A 16408-nucleotide genomic window follows, 5' to 3' on the forward strand; every position below is an offset into this window, starting at 1 on the left:
AGAGCTGGTGAGGCTGGTGTGAGATGGGGCTACAAAAAGCACATACTCAGTGAATTTTTAAAGTTTGGAATGTCAGTTTGGGGACCTGTAATCGCTCTGCAATCGTTACGTTTCCAAAAGTAATTCTAAGCAAGAATAATATATTTTTGTTTCCTGGCAGAATGTTCTACATGAATCAGGATAAGGAGTCCATGTAGCTATTGGCCTGAAATCACATCTAACAAAGGGGAGAGTCTAATTTAAGGGTGGCACTGAATGCAAATTTTATATTAACTTGCTGGCAGAAAGAGAAAGTAATGTTGATTTCCTGGCTTCAATAAAAAGGGTATGCAGAGCCGGGCAATGGTGGCGCATGCCTTTAATCCCAGCACTTGGGAAGCAGAGGCAGGCAGATCTCTGTGAGTTCGAGACCAGCCTGGTCTACAGAGCTAGTTCCAGGACAGGCTCCAAAGCTACAGAGAAACCCTGTCTCGAAAAAAAAAGTTATGCAGAAGAGTGGAAACACAGAGAAACTGAGGTTTTGCTGTGAGCCCATGTCATCTCTCCAACTGGAAACCAAGATGTTGTGTAAGTAGAAGTCTGAGAAGGGAGATAATACATTCTTGTCTTAAATGTCTAGGTGGCAGCAGGAGACAAAAGTTGAGAGTCCAGAAGGGACTAAACAGTTCAGGTGACAAGTGTTAGTTTATGTTTTGCAGAGTCTTTGGAGCTGTGAGAGGAGAAAGGAGTTAGGACTTTTCCAAATGACATCACAGGCAATATTATGACAAAGAAGAAGAAGAAGAAGAAGAAGAAGAAGAAGAAGAAGAAGAAGGAGAAGAAGAAGAAGAAGGAGAAGGAGAAGGAGAAGGAGAAGGAGAAGGAGAAGGAGAAGGAGAAGGAGAAGGAGAAGGAGAAGGAGAAGGAGAAGGAGAGGAGAAGGAGAAGGAGAAGGAGAAAAGGAAGAGGAGGAGGAGGAAGAGAAGGAGGAGGAGGAGGAGGAGTGTCTGCTAGCTGAATTAGTTCAGGAAAGTCCTTGATATCAGGACAAGTGGAGCCTGTGTAAGGCCCAGTGGGGAGGGGATGGGAGATCATACTGGAGGGAAGTGGGAGCCAAGGGAGAGGAGAGTGAAGGACCCCTGAACTTCAGAGTGTTCAGGAACTGCCAGAAGTTTAGTGAAAGAAAAGAAACCCCTAGAAAAGTATGAAGGAAAAAGCTGTTTGGGTTTTTGTTTTCTTGCTCACACTGCTAGGGAAAAAAAAAATATATACAGGAGCTAGAAGAGATGGCATGGCAAAGTCAGGTACTTCATCTGAGGTAAGATGTTTCCGCAAAGGGAGCTCTGGGCTTTTCTAGCTAAATTCAAAGCGCAAGTCAGATCAGTAGGGAAATACTCACCCAAGCCCTCTCTTTGTTCAGTTTTTACTTGACTGAAACATCTTGCCTCTAGGAAGGAGAGGGGAAAGCAGCACTGGGAAATGAAGGACTCAGCCTCAGGACTCTGTTCCTGTTGACTGCTTCCTAGGCTTCGTAGGTTCCGGGATACTACGCTAGGAGACCCTAGTGGACCCGAATAATAGTAGAGGGTGCAGGGTGAGGGCAAGTGTCAGTCCTAAAAATGCCACTGGGAGTTTTATTATTTAAAATATTTGCTCTGCAACTTAAGCGGCCAACGGGCAGTTAAAAACCCTTCGCACTGCAAATAGCAAGGTAATGGCCACCTCACATTGTTTAAACTCATTACTGGGGGTGCGCATGTGTGTTGTTGTTGGGTTTGCACAGAGCTTGGACTAGCCTAAAGTGAGGGGCACTGACAAGGGGGTATGCCTGGGAACTACCGGGAAGAGACGAAATGAGTTGCAGACGCAGCTGGATCCGGAATGTGCCGGCTTAAAGCACTGAGGGCATTTGCAGCAGATTCCGGTTATTTCCTTTGCAAATTCTTCATTTCAGACGCTTCTTCAGTCCTGCGTCCCAGGCCTGGTGCAGCGCGTTACAGTTTTCTTAGGCGAGAAGCGACAAACGGAACTCCCTCACTTGGATGGAGCCCTCCTGGGGCCTTGCCAGGCTGATTTGCTACCTTGGTAGTCACTTTGCCTTCCCTTCAACCTTTCAGGCACCACTGGTCCAACCGCACCCAGCTAGATTAAGAACTCAGATCTAAGGGGAACTGACTATTGGGACTCCCTCCCTCTCCCTCCCCCCCCCCCCCCGAGAAAACAAAAGCCCGGGTGGTGCCCAGGCGGCCGGTAGTCCTGGCATCTATACCTGTAGTAGATGAGAGCCGAGTTCTCGACCAACGTTGTCCAAGGGACTGGTTCGACTGGTGTGGCCCCACGCCTCGCCAAGCCCTGTGGAGACACACAACCTTCAGTGAAAGACAGTCGGGGGCTAGAATACAATTACGGTTTCTGTCACTCGGGGAGCGGGAGTAGCGCGGGTTACCACCGCAGGTTTCCAGATGCGATCTGGAGGGTGGGAGACTAGGTCCCGCAGGAGTTCTAGAAGCCTCAGCCCTGGATAATTACAGCACTATCTTCAGAATGGGTTCCTGTTTTCTGGTGGGAAGAGTATTTCTTTTCCCAAGTTTTCATCCTTGTCCTTATAAGCAACCTGAGACCAACGCAAATGGCACTCAAAGAAACCAGAGGCCACCGGCCATATAGGCTCAGTCCCTGGTGGCCTTTCTGATTGGTTGCCGGGCTTTCTGGACGCTGGTTTCCCTCAGCCTGAGCTGAATATTATTAGAGAAACCCCTATTTGGGGTTGACTTCCAACTTCTCTTTCACCAGCATCTCTAGACCCTGCCTTATCCTCCTCACCGTTATTTCCCCTCCCCACAAAAACCACCACCTACGGTTTTTTTGGAGTCAATTACCTTGAGATGCCAGCCATTCGGCACCATTTTCGCTCTCTTCTGGACTTAGAATCAGTTTCCCCACTTGTCTAGTACCATCTATCAACAAAGACAGGCCATTCCTCCCCTTTGTTTTAGCGTGTCAATCTTTCAAGCCTTTGACATCAACTTTTTTGAATATGCTTTAAGAAATATTTATTTAAGAATCCCCATATATCAGTACAAAATATGGTCTCTACCCGTATTGAGAATGAAATAAAAGTAACAAAAAGATGCATAGGCGTGTTCATCTATTTATGAGTATCTTTTACAGGTTGCTGATGAAATTACTTCAGTAGTTAAATCCTTTCGTTTTTACATCACGAACAAGCCTTAATCGTTTTCTTTTTTCTTAAGGTGACCTTTTTCGTTAGGAACAAATACTTTGAAACGTATTTGTTTGACACGTAACAAACAGGCTTGAATTGTAATATGGAAAGGAGAAGAGTTTTTCACACTAAGACATCCGGTTAGACTTTTTTGAAGGTGTTAGCTAGGACCTGTTTCCTAAGCGCGTGATCAAAACCCTGACAACGAGTAATGGCAAGCGCCCCTCAGGCTCAAATGGGGTCTTTCTGGGTGTTTGCACACCTAAATAAATCTAACGATTTCCGCACTGCTCTGCAAATATTGCGGCTCCACTCCTGCGGCTGCCTCCCTCCGTTGATAGCGCAGTGTGATCCTCCCTGACGCTCCAGCACGTCTGGTTTCCCTCCCCGAGTGACTCTGTGATCCTAGCCCGAGTCATCCTCGTGGACCAGGAAGGGGGTGGGGAGGCTGTCACAGTCACCTATACAAATCTCTTCGATTTTGCCGTCCCCCCTCCCCTTCCCTCCACTCCCCTCATCCTCTTGAGTTTTGGCCCCGTGAAGGAGTTGGCCACATCTAAGGAAAAGAGAAAGGTCCTTCCTTGCTGAGAGTTCCGAGGACTTGAGTGGGGTCAACCTTGGGCCCCTCAGACCCCTCAAAACCAGAAGCTTCGTGAGATCAGAGGACAGGACATTCCCGCTGGTCCTCCAGCGGGCTGAGGCTGTGGTTGTCTGAGACTAGCTCTCGCAGCCCCGCAAGCTGGCAAAACTGCGTTTTAGGCAAACAAACGTCTTTAATAGAAAAATTTGAGGGTCGCCTGGAACCGCCCGGTACTCTAAAGACCTGAAAAAAAATCACCGGGTGGGGTCGCGGGGTTGTCGGGGGCGTGTAAAAAGATCTTGCCTCCGAACTCTTGGCGCCTGTTTTGCTTTGTCGGGTTGTGCCCTCATTAGCATGTGCCTACAAGGGAAAATAAGACTTGCCCACAGGTTAATAAGCAGCCCGAGAGGGTGCGGGTGCGAGCTAACAAGGGAGTCCCTCCCCGGCCTGTGCTTCCCCCCCACATGCACACCTGGGAGGAAACTTGGTTTCACAGAGGCTGAGTTCTCTTTTTGTCCGCAGAGAAAACCTGTCACACGGTTGAGGCTGGGTTAATGTTTTATGAGGAACCGACTGCCCCGCTCTGCCAGTGGATCTCACCTAGGAAGGAGCTAGCCCTCCTAAGTGTGGAGGACCTATCCCCAAACTAGTTCAAGGTTCCCATTTCCCCAAATCTTAAAGTACTGCCAGGGACCCTCTCACCTCTTTCCTTCGATGAATCTCCCCAGCACCCGGTTTCAGTTGGCAAGGGGGCGGCTGAGATTTCGTTTCTGCACTTGCCCTACCGCAGAAAATGCCCAAATCCTTTGATTGTCTGTTTAAAATGAGGAGGAACCAGCTCTCTTTGCGGCGAGATTACAGTGAGAACAAGATCTAAAGATCCCCTTGTAACTCGGTGAGGCAGAGGGAACAGGGTTTTTGCAAAGGAGAAAAGGCGCTCTGTGAGGGAGGCGATAACTAAATCAGGTTTCAGACAAAAGGATTTTCCCCAGCTAAAGTGGCTGAAGACAAAGGAAAACATAATCTATTTTGGAAGATTTCCAAGATATGCCACATTAACCTCAGCAGATAAATTTTGCTTCTCTCAGGCCCCTCTCTTCCCTTAAAGTCTGGTTTATCGTATTTACATAAGTAGCATTAGAAGGGATGTATCTATTATGAATCTAAAGGGCTAGCTCACATTTCATGTGAAAACCCAAGCAAGTTTCACTGTTGCTTTACCCTTGGTGCGCGGTTGAGCCATTTCCATTTAAATACCCCCTGACCCAAGGATTACCTCAATGGACTGACTGCGCGGGTTTTGTAATTTCCTGAAAATGAGATTTCGATTTATAAAACAAGAAACCAATTAGTAACCAAATGAGGCGAAGTAGATCCACTAAAATTGACCTAATCCCACAGGCACCATTTAGGCCCGTTCTTGGTGAATGAATGATGAGCCCCAGTCTAGCGCGCGCTCAAAGCATCATCCAGCTGTGTTATTGCAAGCAGCAAAAATAAATTGATCGGGCTTTTCCTTCGAATGAATTTCATGCCCTTGACAAAATACAGATTACAGGCCAGGCACCATTACCGCCTTTGCTCGACCGGAAAGAGAAGAGCTTGTTGTAGTGGCCCCTTCTTTCTTTCCTTCGTCATCAGCACGGCATCTCCATAGAAATGTGCCCCCCCCCCCCCACACACACGCAATGCCTAGTATGCCTTTGAGGCAATAGGGAAGTGTCCCATGACCCGTCTACCACCGGGGACGCGGTGAGACAAGCTCTCGCATATTCCTTCTAACTTCAGGTCCCCAGAGGCTAGTAGCTGCTACTTGGGAGGAGTGTGTTAAAAAAGAAAGTCAAAACCGCCCAAATACCACTTATTCCTCACTGCAGGACTTGTGAGCCCTGACTGAAAGCACTGTCAGGGCTAGCGCTCTGGGTTCTGGCTCTGAGCGGTTCAGCCACGGAATTCTCTGGAGTAGAGAAGGTTGTGGAATTGGTGCTCCCGGCAGAACCAATTCCTCCTGCACTGCCAGAGCAAAGCACTTCGTCCAACACCAGAGCGCACCAGTATCTCCACTGGAGTTGGGAATTAACCCAGGCCACTGCCGGAGAGGGGGCTCTCCGGAGGCTCAGTAGACCAACCTCGGCAAGGCCGGTCCTGTATCTCTGCGTGAACCCACAACTGGTGCCCTTCCCCTGCGTGCCCGCCTCTCCCGGGGCAGAGCCAAAGTAACTGTGCCAGGAATCTTGTAGTGTGTGTGCGCGTGCATGCGTGTGTGTGTGTGTGTGTGTGTGTGTGTGTGTGTGTGTGTGTGTTTGTGATTCGCAACTCAACTCAAGGCCGCAGGTCACTCACTGGTCACATTCTCCGTGCTTCATCCCGCCCCAGAGTTTATGCTTCCGGTTGGGAAACAGAGGCTGCCAACCAGGCTGTGTAACTTGGACCGCACCCGCTGCGCGTCACTGAACACTACAAGCACTCGGGGGAAGCAGGGTTTCCTCAGGTCTAGTTTAAAACCGGGGACCAGTGTCCTGTATGTAGGCTGAAGGTGTCATGCGCGATGATCCAGGGCTTTTAGTCTTCGGAAATGCCTGAGGCTTGGCAGTGCCATCTCCGTACAAAGACCCGCGCCTCCATGGCAGGGTGACTCTGCACCTGGTGACCTACGGATCCAGCCCTTCCGCGAACAGGGCACGGACCCTATCTCCGCTGAGCTTTTAACCACCGGACTGGCAGAACAAAGGATGTATCACACTCTGGTGTCTAGCAAAGCCTGTCCTAAAGTTAGGGGTGACCGATTCTCCGTGGACCTAAGATCCGGTTGGTTTGTAAAGTGTGCCCTAAAAGGAGAGTTGTCACAAAAAAAGAATCCAATACATCACGCGGACATAGTGAGCTGCGAGCTTTCTGCGATGGAAAATGCCTGCACCGTAGGGTCGCTGATAAAAAGCGACCCGGGGCGGGGTGGGAGGGTGTTAGGAGGGAATGGAAGGAGGGGAGGGAGTGGGAACTTGGATTAATGTTTTGTTTTGTTTTAAAAATCTAATATTTTTTTTAAAGAAGCGACCCGGGATCTAAACAGAACCACCAGAGTATCAAATCTGTTTCAAACCTGCGGGAGGAAAAATTGCCCACTCTTCCCATTCCGTTCCCACTTTCTGAGTGGCAGGACTGATCCTAACCTAAATCTTGGCGGTCCAAGATGTGGGCAATGAGTGCCCCGCCCAAACTATTGATATTGTTACTGTTGGTTTCCTTGTCTTGAAAAATACCTACACTGACAAGGGAATATCGCAAGAATCCAGGAGTTTGCATTCAAAGCTTGCATCTGACTGTAAAAATTCAAAGCTAGCAAGATTCCCCAGAACTGTATGCCCGCCACCCGCCGCCAAGAAATAAAACAATTCTTCTATATTTAAGGTTGTTTTCTTTTTTTTAATGGGTAATTGTGTTCTGGTTGAAAGCATCCCACCATTGCTTATGATGCTGTGTTCGTTGTTTGGTATTAATTAATGATATATCCATTTCCTTAAAAATGGTTTTTCCATTGATCAAGTCCACAAGTTCTAGTCTGCCTTGCACACAGTTTAATTCTGCACTCACTTAAAACGAACATTAAAAATGGAATTCAGCAAAGAAAGCCAGACTTGAGCAAAAACTGTGCTTAAAGGAGGCTTTAAATGAGAAAAACTTGTGTAAGAAAACAAACAAGGAAACTCAATACTCAATCATTTCCCCAGGCAGCAAGAAAAACAGCCTTAAATCACACATCCACGTGAGAAACTGGCTTCTTTTTATTCTTTGGGTATTTTTAATACTCAAAAATATAATGATTAAGAATTTCAGGTTTTTTATGAATATTGTAGGTCTTGGGAATTTCAACTCTGTGAGTATTTTTATTTTTCATACACATATTGACAATAAATCTTACTGATATTACCAAGATTCTAACCAGATTTGAAAGCATACCTGATACACTATGTCCCTAGCCAAAATTACTTTAGAATTGGCTGGGTAACAACTATGTTATTTTTTGTTTGTTTGTTTGGGTTTTTTTTTTTTTGAGTCAAAGTTCTCTGTAACTTTTGGAGCCTGTCCTGGAGCTCGCTCTGTAGACAGACTGCCCTTGAATTCACAGAGATCCTCCCGCCTCGGCCTCCTGAGTGCTGGGATTAAAGGTGTGCACAAACACCACCTGGCCAAAACTTCTTTTAAAGTTGAATTTGTTCTGTTTTGCACATACATAAAGTCATGCTAATATTGTTTTAATGCCTTTTTAAATTTCATTTTATGTTATGTGCACTGATGTTTTGCCTACACACATGTCTATGTGTGGGTGGCAGATCTTGGAGTTTCAGACAGTTGTGAGTTGCCACTTGGGTGCTGAGAATTGAACCCAGGTCCTTTAGAAGAACAGCGCTTAACTTCAGAGCCCTCTCTCTCCAGCCCCTTGTTTTAATACCTTACTACCATCTTTCTGGCTTCGATAACACCAAGGATTTATTTTTTTCTACATTCCTTAAGTTTTCCTTTTTGAGACTATTTTCAAATGAAACGTGATTAATCAGATGATCTTCCCCCATGTTGAATGATCGTGCAGTACCCTTCCTTGATATTCTTTTCTTCTGATTAAATCTCCAATGCTGATCTAATGCTTGTTCCTCCCCCTTCCTCATTTTCTTCGACCTCCACCTGTTCTTCTGGTTTGGGCCTCAGCTCTTAGAGGAAGGATTACAGATGTACACCACCAAACCCAATTTAAGAATAATTCTTAGTTATTCCTGCATCATTGTCTTCTCCCTCTCTCATTTTGTACTCAACTGTTCAGTATCATCTTTTCGGAACATGGACCCAGACGAAAATCACTACACTCATTGGAGGGGGGCGGTTACAGGGAATAACCTGTTTTCTCTATCCACCTTTTATTCAGGGAAATGTGGGAGAATTTTTCGTTTGTCCACTTACCATAAATCCTTTGGGCATTTCCCAGTAGTATAAAAGTGATTTGTTAAAAAGGAGTTTTACAACGTTGTTATGCCTATAGCTGTGCTATCAGATTTGTAATCATTTGAGATTAGACAACCTATAAAAATCTGTCTTATATGTGATAGGATATTTACCATGATAAAATAGCCGTACTTATTCTTAAAACAAGAAATTATTGAACACCTACTGTGTAGTAGGAATGCTTCAAGATGTGTAAAGTAACTTCAAATTCTATTTAGCATCACTAAAAAGATTACAGCGATAAAAAGTGTTCAGTTTGCCCAATGCTTAGAATCAACCTTAAGTAAAGGCCCGTGTGCAATTTGGCACCCCCTGCAGGTAGTGCCTGGTTCTGCCGCTTGTCACTATTTTGCTCCTTTGAAAACTGCTGAGTTTTGTAATTGTTTGTCGTTGTTGTTTTCTTTGCTATCTTAAGGGGCTGTATTTCGCTTTGGGGTTTTTGAAGCTCAAACAACCTCAAAATTAAAACCTTATCCCTAGGTGCCAGCTGTTCTGATGATCCTGGCTAACTCATCGGGTGGAGGCCGCGGGTGAGTTATGAACTCCACAGAAGCTGGAGAAATAAATGATGTGCCCAGAGTTCACACATCGTGCATCCCCTCCTCCTCATAAACTCACACTCACCCGTAGAGGAGAGAAGAGGTGGGAGGGGCCGGGGTTCAGGAAGAGAGGGATATAGAAAGCACAATTTTCGGTTAAAGTAGCCAAATGGGATGGACCTGGCCACCAAGGAGACCTCAGTGGAAATCTTTCCTGCCGCTCTTTTTAAAAATAATTTTAAATTATTTGCTTTGGGTCCTTCTATCTCTTTATAAGGCGATTTTTAATTTTAAAGAGCTAGCGTCATCAGAAGAGGAGTCGTCTTTTAAAAACAAAAATAAAACAAACAAAAATACCCAGCCCGGCTCTCTCCACGATCTGCACCAAGCAGACTAAGGTCTCTGGCCTGTGGGTTCCGGGGCTCTGTTGAGTGACTGCTGGTGAAGTCGGCCCTCTATTCTTCTCCCGCGGTTATTCTCTGCCCCACAAGCGGCACCATATGCTGCTTCTGATCAAACAGCAAGCGACATCGGCACCGATAATTGAGGAGACCCACTAGAAATCACGCAGAAAGGGAGCCCACTGAGACCACAGGAGCTGACAAATCTCTGCTAATAATCCTGTTAGGAACAGCGCAGCCAGCGGAGTTCGAAATAGCTTTATTTTTATAAAGTAGGCGCTGACAGCATAAAAGACAAAGAGATCTCTTTTTAAAGCTGAAGGCGGTGTGGCACAATGGTGATTTTCCCATCTGCAATTCTCAGCACAATTTGGATGTGAAATGTGATTGTGTGTGTGTGTGTGTGTGTGTGTGTCCTTTCTCCTTGAAAAACAAACCCCAAAACTTTTTAAGTATTATAAACCGCGATTTCTCTCCTCTTTGGATTTCAGGGTGAAAGGAGATGTTCAAGGAATTAACTATATAACACCACTAACGGAATTGAGAGTAGAAATCAACTACTTAGAAGGCTTTTGTTGTGGACCTGACTAATTTGTAGCGTTTCTGAAAGCTTTTAAACAAAGATCAAGTGAAGAGAACTTCGTCCTCTAGTAATAACTACTCTCCCCATCAAAAACAGCACCCCTCAAATACCTAAAACCAACAGACAACATGTCAAACGTTCTCACTTGTAAATAAGCACAGATCTTTCTCTAGAAGTTTTGTTTGTCTAGTAATCATTCTTTTACATTCTCAAAACTTCTTCCCCTAACAAAATATTTTTTCTATTCTGGTTGTTATTTGGCTGTGAGTAAAGAGCAGCAAATGGAAGATCAAAGCGCCCCTTCCCCAGTGCGCAATAACTTTTCCCAGTGAGCCGAAATGCTTTCACACACAACCGTGTTCTGTGAAGGCTGCTTTCCTTCTCACAGTGAATTTGGGACACTAAAATTCCAATTTGAAATCGTATCTGCTGTTACTTCTTCTAACTTCTAGGCCGTCTGAGAATTTGTCTGGACCTTTTTGCCAGCCCAACACTGAGGATACTTTTCGGCACATTCTTTCTGCTTTCCTTGAAACTTGGGTATTCTGAGCACTAGTTTGGTGAACGTCTTAAATACTCAGAGCCAATTTACCATAAAGAGTCAAGAGACTGATCCAGTCAGGACATACTGTTTGTTTATATGTCCGCTCGCTCTTCTTGCCGAATTGTGATCCTTTTGAGAAACTAGCTGGCTCACCTTGCTCCACATAGATAGGTCTAATCTATACCTAGGAAAAAATAACAAACGGACAATACTCCTGCTTTCTACTGGATACATTTCTGATGAGAGGAATAAAAAGGAAAGTCGTGTTTGGATTAGCAGTACTTTCAACTGAGCCAAGTATCTGAAGTGTTGACAAAAGCCCTATTGGGCTTCCCAACCGAAAATATCGTGTGGGCTGGAGAGGAAAGTATGGGGAACAGAGAGGGACTAGAAAAAGAACAAGACGGGGCGTTTGGCGCTGACTGCTCAGGGTTAAGTTTCCCTTTGCAGAGAATATATCCCCGCGAGGGCGAAAACTAGTACATTTCTCTGCTAGCTAGGTAGACTTACGCCTTCTTTGAAATTCAATCTAGGTACAGCCGCTTACCTTCTGGGAAAACCACTCTCATTTTGAGATAGCTGGTCGTGAGTCTGATTATGGATGCTTTGTCCAGCTGCGAGGTGATGGCTGAGGGTAAAGGCAATAATTTAGCCAGTTCATAAAATTCACTGTTTTCTTTCTCCCTCCTCGTCCGGGCAGCATTTTTAGACTTTTCTTTCATCGTGTCTCGGGCTCCCTTTCTTCTTACAACGTAAACTCCACAGACTCATCCAAAACCAAAAGTTAACTTTCAATTAGCGATCACACTCGGTAGAAACATAACTTTGAACGAAGAGGCTGAAATCGGCTCCGGGGAGACCGGAATGATGGAAGGATCAGGAAAATGAAGCAAACAAACACACTTTCTTGAAATCGTGAGGTGTTTAAGGATAAGAAAGTTGCTGGTCCACAGCAAATCCCGGCAATCCTACTGATTTATAAGTATAAAATGCTGGCAGGACTCCCGAAGAGCCAGCCTTTTCATCGGTTCTGTGGTGAGAACCCCGGTCCTTGGAAAATCGACATAATAATACCCGACGTTTGCTTTTTCGTCCCTCTGGCGTTCGGAGCCGTTTTTTTGTGGAGAACTGCAATTCCACGTAACTTCTTTCAGATCACTATGAAAACAAGAGCACCAGAGCATGAGAGATCTTTGGCTCGGCTAGACTCAAACCCACTGCAATTCTGCAAAACGGCCCCAAAGGGCTTCTGCGCCCATGTTCTGCTCGTAGCGACACAAGGTATTTAAAACTTGGAGACTTTGGCCCAAGCAGGGTCGCCCGCAAGTCACGCTTAGATTCGCTTGCCTCGTACTGGGAGATAGCCCCGACGGCTAAACGCACGTCTGCGGAGCCCTCGGCCGCGCACCCGAGCCAAGCTCTCGGGCCGCGGACTCGGGAGTCCTCCGCACAGAATTCCTCCACTGCCCGCCACCCCGACTGCCTCTTGCGCGCGGGGCTCACGTCTGACCGGTTCCTCGAGAAGTGCCGCTTACGCATCGAGCCCCAGGGGACTCCCGCAGTCATACGCCGGGCTCTACGGAGCAGAGTTAACAGGTGGCACGCGCGACCGCCCCTCGCGGGCATCGCCTGGCGCTCTTGGCGCCTCGGGCTTTACCTACCTTCCGTCGTCGCGCGCCGCCGAGGCAGCCGAGGCTCCCGCCCCCTAACTGCGCTCATGCCTGCGTGCCCGCAGAGCCTCGGCGCCAGCCTCCCCGCTGTCACCCGCAGTCTGCAGGGTGAGCCTGGGCGCCCTTCCCGAGGACATGAATAGGGGAAGGGAGATAGCAGGAGGAGGAGGACGCGGGCTTGGGAAGGGCGAGGTGTTTTCCGCGCCGTCCTCCTCCTCCGTGGTGCTTAGGAGCCGGTACTGTTCCTAATTGGGAGCCTAAAGCGCCCCCCTGTAACTTCTTTATAGCTTACCGGGTTTAGCTACAACTTCGCTCCCAGGCTCCCTTTCTCCCGCCCTTCTCCAATGCCACTCTCGAGTCTTCCCTCTTCCTATTGGCCAGAAGGACCCCAAGGCGCGGCTCTCATTGGCCAATCGGGCTGAGTGACTCGAGTGCTCCCCTCGCCACCCCCCACGCGTTTGGGCTCGCGGCTCGGGTCCTACGACGCTCCTGGCAGCTCCGCTCCTAATGAGCCCCGGGCAACGGGGTCGCCGCTGCCCCGCTGCCGCCGCAGCTCCCGACCCCGAGGCCTGCCTTCCGCGTACTGTGCGCCACTCGCGCTCCCTCGACTAGGGTGTCTGCACACACGCGGCCTTGTCCGGGCTGGGAGCTTTCCGAGGCGGCAGGCTGACCCCGGCTCCAGGAAGGGAGGCGACAGTAACCCAGAGAAGGTGGCCAGGATTTACCCACGGCAGAGTCCCTCATGCCTGCAGGACCGGGTGAGGGAGACCGACGCTGGACCTTTTTACCTTGACATCACTGTGACATTTTTCTTCACCAGATGAAATAAATACCTACCTTTAATTCCCCAAAAAGGGGCGTCTTTTTAAAATGATTCGCGTTTGTGGCTGATGCGATGGACAGCTAGCTCTACTAGGCAGTGTCCTATGGGAAACAGAGTGGACTGTCGGGAGAAGGAGGTGATATTTGAGATCAGAATGTTGGAACAACTAGTGTACAGATAGACGTCTCACAGCGTTGTTATCTAAACCGCTGGGCAACTCTGCGGGTTTTATTTCAAGAGACAAAAGACCAACATGAATATTCCTTCCAGAGTGGGAAGTCTAACTGAGAGAACTTGAAAGGTATACATTTCCCAACCTTTCTCAAACGTAATTCATAAGATCTGTTTCTGAAAAACTGTAGTTTAGAGACCCTCCAGTTTTAAGAATATAATAGACCGCAATAAAATATAAAAAAAAGAAAAAAGTTAAGTTTCCCTTAAGACAATGCAGCTCACAGATATCATCCTTGGTTTCGCATGTCTTGGAAGTCAGCAGCACACCGGGAACTGTGCGCTCTGCTCCTCTTTGTGGCTCTTAGAAAATAAATTCTCTGAAGAGAGTCGTGTGCCATAGTGACTCGGCTCACCTTTAAGAGTGTTCGTTGAAAAATAAGAAGAAATCTGTCATCTCCTAGTCCCCCGTCTCCCAATGGCATTAGAATCCTTGGACAATGGGGGTGTTCTGGGGTGTGGAGAATAATTACACATCTGAGCGACACCTAGAAAGAGATTTGGAGAGAAAGAAAAAAGAAACTAAACTAAGAAAAAAGAACTAAACTAAGACTGTGTAGATGTTTCAAAACCAGAACCAGTTAACAGGGCTTTAATTAAGAAGGCGGAGTCATTTCCCCAGTGGCTGTAGCCACTTAAAGGCCCGATTCTGGGTGGGTTGGGAGCATCTTCCATCTAAAGATACACTGTCAATGGGAAGTGAGCAGGGCGGTAGAGGTGTCCTGTGGCTCTCATACAAGATTCCATAAAGACCAGATAATCTCAAGTTTCTTACTGTATGATATGTGTGATGCTGTGTGTGTGGTGGTGTGATAGTGTGTGTGTGTGTGTGTGTGTGTGTGTGTGTGTGTGTGTTAAAGGTCTTTGGTGACTCTCTTTTCCACTAACCTGCACAGATCTCAGGAAGAGACCAATCAAACTAAGCAGCGGCTTTCTGCTCGACTGTGTTCTGGACAAGATTTGTGCAGCCTGCCTTTGCTTCACACCCCATCTCTACTTCAAACGAAGCGCAAGCTGTGGAAGTGCCTCTCTGGGGCCTGAAACCTGAACCTACCCTCTGTGGGGGTTGGTGGAGGAGACTGTGGAGGCCAGGCTTTCTCCAAGGACCCCTTTGAAGAGGAACGTAATATTTTGCCTTAGGGGAAAGAGGGGCAAAATGAGGATGGGAGTCTTGACGGCAAAACAAGTGTATAGGGGATCCGAGCAAGTCCCTCCAAGATCCCCCAGAAGTTCAGCTGTCCATTAAGCTCCTGGAGACTTCCTTTAATATAGTCAATGCCCGATCCAGAGGTGATCGCCCTCGTTAAGTCTTCAGCACACAACTGTCAGGGCTTCATTTACCGAAAGACTGAGTCAGCCAGGCAACGTACCACCTGTTTTTTTAATCTTTGTGCTGGAACTGGCCTCCTTGGCTCCCACGCCGGGCACCTGGACCCCGCCCGCCAGCCCCTCCCGCGAGCGATCCCTGACAGCGAGGGACACCAGCTGGGAACCCCTACCCCGGGTGTCGCCCACGTGTTCGCGCTCGCCTCTGGCGTGGGAAATTTTAAACAAGTTTCCTGAGTCTGAGGGCTAAATCTATCCACTTATTTGCCAACGCAAGAAGAAAGAGACCCGCACACGCGAGCCACCCCTGCCAAGCAGGGGTCTGCCTAGACTAGTCACCTCCCGAAGCACGGAGATTTTGGGAACACAGATTCCCAAAGCCAAACCATACTAACCCCCTCCTTTCCTCTCTCAATAGGACTAACAGCCAAGCTGAGTGGCCACAGCATTCTTCTGAGAGTCCGTCTCCCCAGGGGCACCCGGAAGCTGGCCGACGGGAACCCTTGGGGGCGTGAGGGGTTCTCAGACTTCGTCTGCAGACGCCAGGGTCTGTGGGCACAGCAGGTTCCCCGAGTGGATTCGAGAACTGGCAGAGCCTTTGCTGCCAACCAAGTCCGGAGAGCCAGGGCGGAGCCTCGACCAGGAAGGCGGGCTGACCTTTCTCGATCTCAGATTCAGATAAAGTCCAAGCTAGAGCCGCGCGAGCTGAGGTTGCACGCGAACAAGGGAACGCTGAAGGGAATCCCAAGACAAGCTGCCAAGCTGGGTTTCAGCGCAGCAGCCCGAACCTGCACTGTGGTGCTGACCCCTGCTCTGACACAGACTTTTCACATGCTTCCTCTAAGCCTTCGGAATGCCACATTTGGACATCCTAGATCTGCATCTTAGTGACTTCTACAATCAGGCCGCTATAGATACACATGCACCTCTCAGGTGTACAAAGAACATAGATAAAAATTATAATTAATGGCAAGATCAGGATGAAAGGCATATTTATAAAAACTTAAGCAACTAAATATGTTATATACAGTGCTCAGCTCTCTACCATGGAACAATTTAGGAAAATACTAAGGCCTTCAGAAATAGTTATATTTTTCTTCCACGAACACATGTTGATGATTGTAATGCTATCTTGGACATACAGGAAGATTGTGACGGCTCTTGTGAGGTTGCTGTGATACTGAAGGACCCTTTGCCCCTCTTGTGGGGGAGAGTCTGTCATAAAAAACCAAGGGATCACCAAAACAGTGTCAAAATTAGTATTTTAAAAATTGCAATAAATGTTTCTTCTCTAGGGATCTTCTCAGGAATCTCTGAAAGTGGATAGGTAGAGTGGAAAGGAGAGAGAGAGAGACATGTAGAGAGACAGTTTTTCTGGAGTTGTTACTCAAGTATCTACCTTAATTGACCTTGGAGATGTTAGAAAAATATTTGCTTCAGTGGCTACAAACTGGGAAAAAAAATCAACATAAGAAATGGTGAATGTAAGTAAGGGTTTTGTGTCGCTTCTC

At 47.3% G+C, this 16408-nt stretch overlaps 1 protein-coding gene across 1 annotated transcript in view; it reads right to left on the bottom strand.

Annotated features, from left to right (window-relative positions):
- The window catches only part of Sim1 (SIM bHLH transcription factor 1), a 74426-nt gene extending 61677 nt beyond the window's left edge, over positions 1 to 12749 (bottom strand). Inside the window, exons 1-3 of the mRNA XM_075959210.1 lie at positions 12509 to 12749; positions 11395 to 12005; positions 2249 to 2331 (exon numbers count right to left, since the gene is read on the bottom strand). Of these exons, the coding sequence (XP_075815325.1) occupies positions 2249 to 2331; positions 11395 to 11569 (258 nt within the window). The 5' untranslated portion in view covers positions 11570 to 12005; positions 12509 to 12749. The remainder of the gene's footprint in view (positions 1 to 2248; positions 2332 to 11394; positions 12006 to 12508) is intronic.
- Between the last annotated feature and the right edge of the window lie 3659 nt (positions 12750 to 16408).

The sequence above is a fragment of the Microtus pennsylvanicus genome, chromosome 1 (assembly GCF_037038515.1).
Source record: "Microtus pennsylvanicus isolate mMicPen1 chromosome 1, mMicPen1.hap1, whole genome shotgun sequence".
NCBI lineage: Eukaryota > Metazoa > Chordata > Mammalia > Rodentia > Cricetidae > Microtus > Microtus pennsylvanicus.